This window comes from Salmo salar, chromosome 29 (genome assembly GCF_965601325.2).
Source record: "Salmo salar chromosome 29, fSalSal1, whole genome shotgun sequence".
NCBI classification, from domain to species: domain Eukaryota; kingdom Metazoa; phylum Chordata; class Actinopteri; order Salmoniformes; family Salmonidae; genus Salmo; species Salmo salar.
Window position 1 is genome coordinate 31,525,249 of NC_138319.1, and position 13,757 is coordinate 31,539,005.

A 13,757-nucleotide genomic window follows, 5' to 3' on the forward strand; every position below is an offset into this window, starting at 1 on the left:
TATATAAAGAAATTATATATAGTAGTGCACTGGGCCTTTACTAGTATTTGCGGACCGATATACAACAGCAACAACATCTGTCTCCCCACTTAGCCAGAAAAGGGTAGTTGTATAGTTAAGAACAGAATCTTGGAGGGTTGAATAGCTGTAAGAGTTGTTGCCCTGTCTCTTTCTCTGTGATGTCATTATAATGGAATCCAGAAAGAACACAACCCTGTCCTCAAACATTTACATTATAAGGTGCAAAGTCATGGTCAAAGATACAAAACATCTACATCAAATTAAATATTTTTCTTGATCAAATAACATGGAAAACAACTACTTTTTGTGCAGTATTAATTTAATGTACCATCCTTACAAACCACTCAATGTGCATAGGCTGGTCCTCTAGGTTTGTAACTGTAGATTTTCCATCACCATGTATTAAAACAATGTGGTTTGTGATGATGTGGCTTAGTTGCCAGGGATGTGGTATGAAAATGTATGCACACACTACTGTAAATTGCTCTGGATAAGTGTCTACTAAAATGGAAAAGGAATTCATAAACCATTTTAGTTTTCACAATTTCAAGAAACTGGAAAACATGTCAAGCAAGTGTTTTTATATTCCACAAGTATTATTAGATTAACTGTGTTGTACACTCAAATAGGCCTCCATTTAGAATACATTTCTTCACTAAAGTAATGTTCTAGACCTTAACTAGTCCTGTATTAGTGGACCCGATAGACATCTTCAGGGCTGGCAATGTTTTTGCACGACCCCTCCCTGCGGCTAAGTATATATAAGACTGCTTAACATGATTACTAAATACCTGAATTGACTTTGTGGACTCTTCCCAAAAATCGCACACACCGACACCCCAACACACAAACATGCATACTGACGTAACACACTTTCATGCTCACCACGTACACTGCTGCTGCTATTGTTTTATCTATCCAGTTGTGTAGTCACTTTACTCCTACCCCTGTATATAGCCATGTTACTTTTACTCGTTATTGTTATTCGTGTATTTGTTCCCTGTGTCACTATTTATATTTATATGATATTTATCTTTAACTCTGTATTGTTTGGAAAAGGACCCGTAAGTAAGCGTTTGACGGTCTACACCTGTTTACGAAGCATGTGACAAATACAATTTGATTTGACTAAGGGTGCGTTCGTAAATTAACTCTGTCTTAACTCTCGTCTGAGTGTGCCAGAGCGCAGAATAACTGATGAATATGGCCGTTGTCAGTAAACCTCGGCACAACAAAAAAAGCGTAATTAAATTGTTGCCAGCAGCTCAGTCACAAACGCTCTAGATAACATGAAAACAGCCTAACCAGCTCTGCTAGGGGGAGTGAAATGGTCAGAGTGAGGTGTTTGGAATTAGCTTGCTAGCTAGCCAACGTTAGCTTGGGTGCTTGACTGCCGTTGTGAGGTCAGAACGCTCCGATCAACCCTACTCGACCAGTGTCCAGTGTGCGCTCTGAATTTACAGACGAACAATCTGACAAAACTCTGACTTTACTAACGGATAATGACAAAACTCTGACTTTACGAACAGACAATCTGACAAAACTCTGAATTTACGAACGCTCTGAGCGTTTGGAACGACGCCACCCGGTGGCGGAACAAATATGACTTCTTTCTGGTCCAATCACCGAGGGTTGCTGTTGCTATGTGACGTTGACTGCAAACGTTAAGTTGCTATGGATTGAAAATTAAGTTGGCCGATCTCTAAACCAAATCAACTTTTTATATAATTTTAGCAAATTAACTCTCTTACTTGTTTTTTTTTGTTTTTTTAGCAACAAGTAAGATATTCGATTAGTATTCAGGTAAGAGTTTTTGTAGTAAGTAAATTGATTATACGACTCTGTCAGCCATCTTATGTCTGCTGAACGTTAAGGCTGTCATCTCATTCGTGTAGATCGGCTAACTAACGTTAGCTTGTCTGTTACAATATTGTCTTCTGTAATGATTGGCACGTTCATTGGCTATCTAATGTTAGATAATTTATCACATCTTGAAAACTATGAATAACATTTCATATCCACTATATTTCCCAGCAATGCCTCCTCCAGATACTATGTACTGTGAACAGCAAATCAACATCCCCCCTGAACTACCAGACATTCTCAAACAGTTCACCAAAGCTGCAATCAGAACCCAACCCCATGACATACTACAGTGGTCTGCAGCGTAAGTACAGCCTCCCTGGATGTGACTGTACAACTAAAAGAGCCCAGCTTTTATGGTTCAGGTGGTAGGACATTGGCCTTGTAACTACCCAGTTGCTGAGCACAGATAATGTCTAGGGTAAAGTACAATTTTTGTTTCGTTAAAATGTTTGTTGTTCTATCAGGTACTTCTCTGCCCTGTCCAAAGGAGACACTCTGCCAGCCAAAGATAGGCTGGAGATGCCCGTTGCCACACAGAAGACTGATACCGGATTGACACCAGGCCTGCTGAAGGTCCTACACAAACAGGTACTCACTGACTGACTGACTCCAGGCCTGCTGAAGGTCCTACACAAACAGGTACTGACTGACTCCAGGCCTGCTGAAGGTCCTACACAAACAGGTACTCACTGACTGACTGACTGACTCCAGGCCTGCTCAAGGTCCTACACAAACAGGTACTGACTGACTCCAGGCCTGCTGAAGGTCCTACACAAACAGGTACTCACTGACTGACTGATTGACTCCAGGCCTGCTGAAGGTCCTACACAAACAGGTACTCACTGACTGACTGACTCCAGGCCTGCTCAAGGTCCTACATAAACAGGTACTGACTGACTCCAGGCCTGCTCAAGGTCCTACATAAACAGGTACTCACTGACTGACTGACTCCAGGCCTGCTGAAGGTCCTACACAAACAGGTACTCATTGACTGACTGACTCCAGGCCTGCTGAAGGTCCTACACAAACAGGTACTCACTGACTGACTGACTCCAGGCCTGCTGAAGGTCCTACATAAACAGGTACTCACTGACTGACTGACTCCAGGCCTGCTGAAGGTCCTACATAAACAGGTACTCACTGACTGACTGACTCCAGGCCTGCTGAAGGTCCTACATAAACAGGTACTCACTGACTGACACATTGATCTCAGGTGTGCTGAAAGTCCTTCCCATCCTCTCCCCCTCTGTGGTAGGATGTTAAGGTACCTCTCTTTCTCTCCCTGTATTGTATGTCGCTGGCTTCTATTGTTGTATAAAGAAAAGATGACCTCTCCTGCCTCTCTCCCTTCTCTCTGTCCCTGTGAATGTAGCTGGCCCCTAAGGAGACGATCAGTAAGGAGGAGCTGCAGTTGAAGTGGAAGGGTCTGTGTCTGCCCTCAGAGCAGCTGGACACTCTGCTGGCCCTGGGGAACTTCAACGACAACATCCACTGGATGCAGTTCTTCGCCCTGGGCTGCAGCGCTCTGGGAGGGGTGAGTCCCTGGCTCCGATATCTGTCTGTCAGTCTTCAGAGAGAAACTGTGGTGTAGTGCTTGCAAATACCACATGATGGCAGTATTGCACTGTCTTGATGGCCTATGCTTTTCTGAAGTGTGTGTGTGTGTGTGTGTGTGTGTGTGTGTGTGTGTGTGTGTGTGTGTGTGTGTGTGTGTGTGTGTGTGTGTGTGTGTGTGTGTGTGTGTGTGTGTGTGTGTGTGTGTGTGTTCAGACCATCATCAGTGCCCTGAAGTATGCGTGTGAGATCCTGACGGAGAATGAGGAGGGTGGAGCGGCGAGGATCCCCTTTGATACGTTTGTAGGGCTGTACACTTACCTGGCCCACCTGGATGGAGAGATCCCCCAGGACCAGATAGATAGCTTCCTAAGCAGCCTGCAGGAGTCTGTGTGAGTGGTACACTACCCTACATTCTCTCTATCTACACTCACTCATGTCTTGCAATTCTATACATTTTGCCATGACTTATGCAATGTTAATATGATATCTGAGTGAGAATCACTAACAAAATCAATGGGGGCCCCGTGGAGGTCAGGGCCCCTGGGCATGTTAGCTGACATGGGCTAATTGAGTGACTGACATAACAAGAGAGAAACTGCAGATATACCTCTACCTTGCTCTACCTCACTCTACCTCGCTCTACCTCACTCTACCTTACTCTACCTTTCTCTCTTCCTCAACCTCTATACCTCTCTATCCCTACCTCTCTCTCTACCTCTCTCTCTACCTTTCCCTCTTCCTCTACCTCACTCTACCTTTCTCTCTTCCTCTACTTCACTCTCTCACTCTTTCTCTCTTCCTCTACTTCACTCTACCTTTCCCTCTTCCTCTACCTCCACTCTACCTTTCCCTCTTCCTCTACCTCCACTCTACCTTTCCCTCTTCCTCTACCTCACTCTACCTTTCTCTCTTCCTCTACCTCACTCTACCTTTTTCTCTTCCCCTACCCCTCTCTATCTCTACCTTTCTCTCTACTTCTACCTCTCTACCTTTCTCTCTTCCTCTGCCCTTCTCTATCTCTACCTCTCTCTCTACCTTTCCCTCTTCCTCTACCTCTCTATCCCTACCTCTCTCTATCTCTACCTTTCTCTACCTTTCTCTATCTCTACCTTTCTCTCTACTTCTACCTCACTCTACCTTTCTATTTTCCTCTACCTCTCTATACCTCTCTCTTTCTATATCCCTACCTCTCTCTACCTTTACCTCTCTTACACATTCTCTCTTTCTACCTCTCTACCTTTCTCTCTACATCTACTTTTCTCTGTACCTTTACTTCTCTTACACATTATCTCTCTACTTCTCTCTCTTTCTACCTCTCTCTCTCTCTACCTCTCAATGCTTTACTTTGTGTGTTTCTTGTGGTTTACAGCACCAAGCAGAATGGGATGATTCAGCTGGCCAACTTCTACAGCCGCAAAACATTTAGATAATAGGAGAGATTGAGGGAGAGACGAAAAGGACAGGAAAGAGCAGGAAGAAACAGCGAGTAGCAGGAAGGAATTGGCTTTACTACTTATTCTACAAATAAATAGTCTTCTCTAAATCCCCATGGAATCACGATCAGTTGATGTATTTCCTGTTAAAGCTCAGATCTGTACAGTAGTGATACCCAGTTGCTTGAATTATTTCCCAGGCAATTGAGTTTGGTTCATATCTTATTGTTATATGGGACGTGATATAACATGGAAGGTGTACTGTACTGTACTGTACTGTACTGTACTGTACTGCGTGTGAATGTAGGTTAGTATCACTGGAACCAATGAGAACCACTCCTGCCCTGACAGGTTAGTCGATAGTTAATTTGTCATGCTCATGCCTTGTCAATGAAGTGCCTGTTGCATTCTTTTTCAACTTGGTATATTCATTTAGCCAGTGAGAGGGTGCCTGCCTGCCTGCCTGCCCGCCCGCCCGCCCGCTCGCCCGCTCGCTCTTGTGAAATGGAGAGGGTGTTCATGGTAGTGGTCCTCTCAGCAGTACAACAGTGATAAGGCTAGTGAATGAGACAGCTCTGAACAGATGCTCTGGGGCCTAGCTGACACTAGTAGACTAGTACCCAGTAACACATGCTGTAAGACACAGTGTATTGCCTGTCTGTGGTAGTGAAAACCAGAGAACACATCAGTACAGTGGTGGAACACAAGAATCAAACCTGACTAATCTCACTCTCTTTCCCATACAGTCATCATGTATGATGAGGAAGTATTACTACATCTCAGTTTGACAATGTATGGAACTCTCTCATTACTCATGTAGTGGATGATGTACAGTGGCCTCTGTAATTACTGGGACAGTGAAGCATTCTTCAGTTGGCTCTATTCTCCTCTATAACAGTTTGGATTTGAAATCAAACAATGACTTTGGGGTTAAAGTGCAGACTGTCAGCTTTAATTTGAGGGTATTCATATCAGGTAACTGTTTAGAAATTACACCACTTTTTTTAAATAGTCCCCCTATTTTAGGGGAGCAAAAGTATTGGGATAAATTCACTTATGTTTATTAAAGTACATATAAATGCTAACCTACCCTGTTATTGTAATGGGGATGTCTTGGGGTATGATATTTGTGCTTTTATAAAAGTGACCCCAAAATGACACAATATATGATTTACCGTTCATCTCTATTGGGCATAACATAATCCAAAACAAACAGAAAATGCATCCAACAAATGTGTAGAGTCACAAGCTTGATGTAGTCATTGTGTGGTATGAATATAGGAACAAATACTTTTTACTACTTTAATAAACATATAAGTAAATTTGTCCCAATACTTACTTTTCCTCCCCTGAAATGGGGGGGGGGGGATCTATGTACAAAAAGTGCTGTAATTTCTAAACGGTTCACCCGATATGGATGAAAATACCCTTAAATTGAAGTGGACAATCTGCACTTTAAGCCCATAGTCATGCTTGATTTCCAAAGTTTTGAAGTATAGAGCCAAAAGAAGAAAAAATGATTCAATGTCCCAATAATTACTGAGGGAACTGTAGTTAGAACAATGTAAAAAAGGTACACCCAAACGCCCTTCAGTCCAACTTAAATAAAAACAGGGGGGGGATCAGTTGCTCCAAAAAACATTCCTTACCCCAGGATACTTCAACTGGTGACTATCATTCCTTACCCCAGGATACTTCAACTGGTGACTATCATTCCTTACCCCAGGATACTTCAACTGGTGACTATCATTCCTTACCCCAGGATACTTCAACTGGTGACTATCATTCCTTACCCCAGGATACTTCAACTGGTGACTATCATTCCTTACCCCAGGATACTTCAACTGGTGACTATCATTCCTTACCCCAGGATACTTCAACTGGTGACTATCATTCCTTACCCCAGGATACCTCAACTGGTGACTATCATTCCTTACCCCAGGATACTTCAACTGGTGACTATCATTCCTTACCCCAGGATACTTCAACTGGTGACTATCATTCCTTACCCCAGGATACTTCAACTGGTGACTATCATTCCTTACCCCAGGATACCTCAGCTGGTGACTATCATTCCTTACCCCAGGATACCTCAGCTGGTGACTATCATTCCTTACCCCAGGATACCTCAACTGGTGACTATCATTCCTTACCCCAGGATACTTCAACTGGTGACTATCATTCCTTACCCAGGATACTTCAACTGGTGACTATCATTCCTTACCCCAGGATACTTCAACTGGTGACTATCATTCCTTACCCCAGGATACTTCAACTGGTGACTATCATTCCTTACCCCAGGATACTTCAACTGGTGACTATCATTCCTTACCCCAGGATACTTCAACTGGTGACTATCATTCCTTACCCCAGGATACCTCAACTGGTGACTATCATTCCTTACCCCAGGATACTTCAACTGGTGACTATCATTCCTTACCCCAGGATACTTCAACTGGTGACTATCATTCCTTACCCCAGGATACTTCAACTGGTGACTATCATTCCTTACCCCAGGATACTTCAACTGGTGACTATCATTCCTTACCCCAGGATACTTCAACTGGTGACTATCATTCCTTACCCCAGGATACTTCAACTGGTGACTATCATTCCTTACCCCAGGATACTTCAACTGGTGACTATCATTCCTTACCCCAGGATACTTCAACTGGTGACTATCATTCCTTACCCCAGGATACCTCAACTGGTGACTATCATTCCTTACCCCAGGATACTTCAACTGGTGACTATCATTCCTTACCCCAGGATACTTCAACTGGTGACTATCATTCCTTACCCCAGGATACTTCAACTGGTGACTATCATTCCTTACCCCAGGATACTTCAACTGGTGACTATCATTCCTTACCCCAGGATACCTCAGCTGGTGACTATCATTCCTTACCCCAGGATACTTCAACTGGTGACTTTTCAGGAGAATAAAGGAAAAAGGAGCAATCTGTTGCTGGGTAAATCTGATATTTATTGACAAGAGAAACAACCAATAGGCTTATGTTTAGGTATGACTCGCCTTCATCAGCCAGGAAGTGTTGTATTCGTCATGTCAATCATACATATCAGTAGTAGTAGCAGAAACTACACAGGTTATTCAAACGAGTATGATCATCAGTCAAGAGCCGTAGACACTTGAAAAACAATAGACAGAAAGAGAGCTGTTCATTCAGACCCTTTGTCTCGGCGCAATCTAAGCAGTCGATCCAAAGTGTCTCTAACAATTTCCTCACTATATTGCCACCTCTGGAGGAAAGAGAAACTTTCTGAGTACCCCAGAATTTCAAGGTAGAGGCTGAGCCATGATTAGCGTTTGCGTAATGCCGCGCATTCGCATAGTCCATATTTATTGTGCAGATAGCCGTTTTGTGTTCAGCTATTCTTAATTTGAGCGTGTGTTTCATCTGACCAATGTAAACCATCCCACTTGGGCATGTAAACAACGTGTTGTACTACAATATATGACGTATTTTAGCTTGTATTTAACCGAACGTGGGTGATCGAATACTTTTGTGTCACTTGAGTTGGAACAATGACCGACGCGGTAGAAACCATTAAGGGACCTGGGAGCCACATAGAGGGCGAAGGTCTCTGATATTTCAACCCCTCCTAGAGCATTTCAGGGGAGCATTTCAGGGGAGGGTTGGACGCAAAGTCTTTGAGCAAGGGGTGACTGGAGAATGTGCCTGTGTTTGAGGATTACACTTTTTATCTGCCTGTCTGGCACTGTAGTTAGGCTGCTTCATACTAGAAAGATGATCAATGTAGATTTTACAGTGGGGTGTTCGTGCCAGACAAAGTGTTTCTTGAATCTGTGCCAGGGTTTCATTGGGCTAATCTAGTTCCCTGGCTAGCATGTCCCTGATTCTAATGTCATGAACTCCCTTACCTCACAACACCCTGTCATCCGATTGGCTATTGGCAGCACTGCTTAATAAGCCTATGATCTGAATTTCTCCTGGCAGCGCTTGATGAACTCTTGCAGTGATTGGTTAGGTAATTCTGTGATTTAATTGGTTGCTGGCTCTTTTAGGTAAAGTACTAATTTGATCTGATTGGCTCTTGACAATGATGAGTGAAGGAGCAGAAAAGAGCTTGGTAAATGTCACCCCTATTTGTTAAGATTATGACAACATTTTGTAACGTTTTTGTTTGTTTTGAAGTTCGGCTGCGTTCGGCAGTTATTTTTTTGCGGGTGATCGAGCACACCATTTTTTTTCTTGAGGCAGCCCGAAGTTCATTACCCGAAGTCTACGCCCCTTCGTCAGTGATTGGTCAACAGTAGGGATTCTTCAATGAAGTGTTTGTCATTAAACGAGAGACGACTGCTTTTCATTGAGAAATACTGTACCAAACATCTTAGTTAGATGGAAAATTGTGCGACTAAGATCTCCTCGGCACAAACATGAAATTGAATGGCCGATTTCTGGTTATGTTGTTGATACGGCAAATGTCTTTAGGCAGTATGCGAGCACAGAAGTTCACTTCCCCTCGCCGAGTTCTGCCAGGAGCAAACTGAACCTATGTATGCTGCTTAAAGACATACCACGTCATGATGCCAAAGGTACACTCACTGATGGGGAGCACTCTCACCTCGTAGAGAGGTAATGGCTGGCTGGCTGCTGAGACAGACTGCAGCATGATGCCAAACCTGAACAGCAGCCAACTCACTGAGAGGAAATCACTAAATCCCTAACACACCCACTGCAACTCTGACAAAGTACACACATACACACACATACACACATGCATACATTGGCAAGAAAAAGTATGTGAACCCTTTGGAATTACCTGGATTTCTACATAAATTAGTCATACAATTTGATTTGACCTTCATCTTAGTCACAACAATAGACAAACACAGTGTGCTTAAACTAATAACACACAAATAATTGTATTTTTCTTGTCTATATTGAATACATCATTTAAACATTCACAGTGTAGGTTGGAAAAAGTATGTGAACCCCTAGGCTAATGACTTCTCCGAAAGCTAATTGGAGTTAGGAGTCAGCTAACCTGGAGTCCAATCAATGAGACGAGATTGGAGATGTTGGTTAGAGCTGCCCTGCCCTATAAAAAAACTCACAAAATGTGAGTTTGCTATTCACAAGAAGCATTGCCTGATGTGAACTGTGCCTCAAACAAAAGAGATCTGAGAAGACCTAAGATTAAGAATTGTTGACTTGCATAAAGCTGGAAAGGGTTACAAAAGTATCTCTAAAAGCCTTGATGTTCATCAGTCCAAGGTAAGACAAATTGTCTATAAATGGAGAAAGTTCAGCACTGTTGCTACTCTCCCTAGGAGTGGCTGTCCTGCAAAGATGACTGCAAGAGTACAGCGCAGAATGCTCAATGAGGTTAAAAAGAATCCTAGAGTGTCAGCTAAAGACTTACAGAAATATCTGGAACATGCTAACATCTCTGTTGACGAGTCTACGATACGCACAACACTAAACAAGAATGGTGTTCATGGGAAGACACCACCAGAAGAAGCCACTGCTGTCCAAAAAAAACCATTGCTGCACGTCTGAAGTTTGCAAAATAGCACCTGGATGTTCGCAAAATATTCTGAGGACAGATGAAACTACAGTTGAGTTGTTTGGAAGGAACACACAACACTATGTGTGGAGAAAAAAAGGCACAGCACACCAACATCAAAACCTCATCCCAACTGTAAAGTATGGTGGAGGGAGCATCATGGTTTGGGGCTGCTTTGCCTCCTCAGGGCCTGGACAGCTTGCTATCATAAACTTGGGAGTTCATTTTTCCGTTGATCAAGACATTTTGAGGAGAATGTAAGGCTATCTGTCCGCCAATTGAAGCTCAACAGAAGTTGGGTGATGCAACAGGACAACAACCCAAAACATAGAAGTAAATCAACAGCAGAATGGCTTCAACAGAAGAAAATATGCCTTCTGGAGTGGCCCAGTCAGAGTCCTGACCTCAACCCGATTTAAAATGCTGTGGCATGCCCTCGAGCGGTTCACACCAGACATCCTAAGAATATTGTTGAACTGAAACAGTTTTGTAAAGAGGAATGGTCCAAAATTCCTCCTGACCATTTTGCAGGTCTGATCCACAACTACAGAAAACGTTTAGTTGAGTTTATTGCTGCCAAAGGAGGGTCAACCAGTTATTAAGTCCAAGGGTTCACATACTTTTTCCACCCTGCACTGTGAATGTTTACACAGTATGTTCAATAAAGACATGAAAACGTATAATTGTTTGTGTTATTAGTTTAAGCAGACTGTTTGTCTATTGTTTTGACTTAGATAAAGATCAGATCAAATGTTATGAACAATTTATTCAAATATCCAGGTAATTCCAAAGGGTTCACATACTTTTTCTTGCCACTGTACATACACACACAAACCTGTGACAGGGAACAATTATAAACACACACCATCAGAGAACAAGTTTACAAACACACACACTAGCACAGGTAAGACAAAGCTTAGCGGAGTAGGGTTTTCCTCTTTATCTTTCCAAATGAAGGGATGTAACCATAATACACAGTATTATAGGTTCTAACCAGCAGTACTGTGTATTCACAGTATTATAGGTTCTAACCAGCAGTACTGTGTATTCACAGTATTATAGGTCCTAACCAGCAGTACTGTGTATTCACAGTATTATAGGTCCTAACCAGCAGTACTGTGTATTCACAGTATTATAGGTCCTAACCAGCAGTACTGTGTATTCACAGTATTATAGGTCCTAACCAACAGTACTGTGTATTCACAGTATTATAGGTTCTAACCAGCAGTACTGTGTATTCACAGTATTATAGGTCCTAACCAGCAGTACTGTGTATTCACAGTATTATAGGTCCTAACCAGCAGTACTGTGTATTCACAGTATTATAGGTCCTAACCAGCAGTACTGTGTATTCACAGTATTATAGGTCCTAACCAGCAGTACTGTGTATTCACAGTATTATAGGTCCTAACCAACAGTACTGTGTATTCACAGTATTATAGGTCCTAACCAGCAGTACTGTGTATTCACAGTATTATAGGTCCTAACCAGCAGTACTGTGTATTCACAGTATTATAGGTCCTAACCAACAGTACTGTGTATTCAGCTAATTCTGGATAGGTACAGCTCTAAAACATGAGGGGGCCATGCTGTGTGAGTGTGGCGCGACCTAGCCAGGACACATCAGAATCCCTCTTCTCAGATAGACTGGTAACCCACTTCTCCCTTCTAGGCTGTGCTAGTCTCTTCATCATCCTTAGGTAGCTTAGGACTGACGCTTGTGCACAAGGCTCCATAGATCGTAGTGCCAGTCTCTGTGTGTAGAGGCTGTGGTCCCAGAGAAGAATTTGTTGCACATCAGCAGCCTCTACTGCAGCCTGGCTCTGGGAAACAACATCTCTAGGGAGGTGACGCTATCACAGAATAGTGTGAAGGGAGGAAGAGAAAGAAAGCGAGAGAGAGAACAAGTGGACAGAGCTTAACCGGAAGGGAGATGGACGAGAGAGGGAAAGATGAGGGAAAACAGCGTTTGTCCACTGGCAACATGCTGTCAGGGTAGGTCCCAGCTAACAATACAGCAAGGTCCCTCTCTCCTCTATTGCAACTATTTTCATGTTTTAAAGTCCTCTCCCCTCTTTTTCTCTTTCATCCTCTAGGGAATGCCAAGGAGGGATGGTGCAGACAGCTAACTTCAGGGATGTGATTTTTCCTGAAATGTGATTTTTCCTGAAACCAGTCATTCCTGCTTGTTTGTCATCATCCTCCAGTCCAACAGCATTAGAATGGATGAGTTATACCCCCAAAAGTAAAACCCCATTTTCCCTGTCCTGAATTATAATGCTTTCTGTATTGTGGACCAACAGACTGCAGTAACTAGGACCCAGGACAGGAAGCCTCATTCAAATACGTGTCTGCCTATTGCCTGTCTATAATACTGTACTGTGAAATGACAGTATGTGTGTATCTATATCCATGTCCACTCTTATGGACTATTTATTTACTTGTACTTTGGTTCCGGGAATTCTCAATCCACTTGGGACTGAATAAAGTTGTTTTATAAAATGTCTAGGCTGTCTTTTAATAAATGGTACGTACACACACAGTCACACACACATGCGAGCGAGTACGCACGCATACAAACAACTTGTGTTAATGAAGGGCGTTGCTCTGTGATTAGAATTTGTTAATTGCTACTCAGAAGGCTAAATAAATACTATTTAATTAATGCCATTTACCATGCACTCTCTTTCCATCTCTCTCTTTCCACCTCTCTCTCTCCATGTCTCTCTCTCCACCTCTCTCTCTCCATGTCTCTCTCCACCTCTCTCTCCCTGCCTACCTTTCTCAATTCAATTTGCTTTATTGGCATGACGTAGCAATGTACATATTGCCAAAGCTTACTTTGGATATTTATAATATAATAAGAATCAAAATTGTCAATGGGACAACAGTAATAAGGGTCAGAATAAACATAAATTGAACAATAACAATAAGCATAGAGGACATGTGTAGGTTGATTGGTCTGTCAGATACTGTCCCTCATCTTATGGCATGCAGCAATGTAGTGGCTACAAACCCACAGCTCTGCATCCTCCCCCAACAGGATGGGTAGCTTACTCTCATCAGAGAGGTCTTTGAAACCTAAGGGTTTCAAATCTGGGGAAATGACACTCTCTAATTGTTTCATATGTTTGACATTTTGTCAGGAAATGCAGCTCCGTCTCAGGTTCTGCTGTTGTGCAGTGGTTGCACAGCCTTTCCTCTACAGGGAGCCAGGTTTTCCTGTGTCTACCCTTCTCAATGGCAAGGCTGTGCTCACTAAGCATGTACTTTGTCAAGGTTTTTCTAAGGTTTTGATCAGTAACCATGGTCAAATCGTTAGCCAGG

The 13,757-nt window shown here is 42.8% G+C and overlaps 1 protein-coding gene across 2 annotated transcripts; it reads left to right on the forward strand.

The window, feature by feature from the left end:
- Positions 1-1,395: 1,395 nt before the first annotated feature.
- ropn1l (rhophilin associated tail protein 1-like) lies at positions 1,396-12,936 on the forward strand. Of its 2 annotated transcripts, none has more exons than XM_014181688.3 (6): positions 1,396-1,824; positions 2,056-2,188; positions 2,352-2,475; positions 3,260-3,421; positions 3,658-3,833; positions 12,527-12,936. In XM_014181688.3, the coding sequence occupies exons 2-6, from the start codon at positions 2,058-2,060 to the stop codon at positions 12,588-12,590; spliced, it is 657 nt and encodes a 218-aa protein (XP_014037163.1). In that variant the 5' UTR covers positions 1,396-1,824; positions 2,056-2,057; the 3' UTR covers positions 12,591-12,936. The 2 variants fall into 2 exon arrangements, with proteins under 2 accessions (XP_014037163.1, XP_014037164.1); XM_014181689.3 differs by lacking the exon at positions 12,527-12,936 and adding an exon at positions 4,814-5,112 and having other exon boundaries at positions 1,397-1,824.
- The last annotated feature ends 821 nt before the right edge of the window (positions 12,937-13,757 follow it).

Bases quoted from the DNA above. Each gene is read 5' to 3' on its own strand.
- ropn1l (XM_014181688.3), top strand. From the start codon at position 2,058: ATGCCTCCTCCAGATACTATGTACTGTGAACAGCAAATCAACATCCCC. The intron at 2,189-2,351 runs GTAAGTACAGCC...TTGTTCTATCAG, and splicing joins ATACTACAGTGGTCTGCAGC to GTACTTCTCTGCCCTGTCCA. The intron at 3,834-12,526 runs GTGAGTGGTACA...TTCATCCTCTAG, and splicing joins AGCAGCCTGCAGGAGTCTGT to GGAATGCCAAGGAGGGATGG.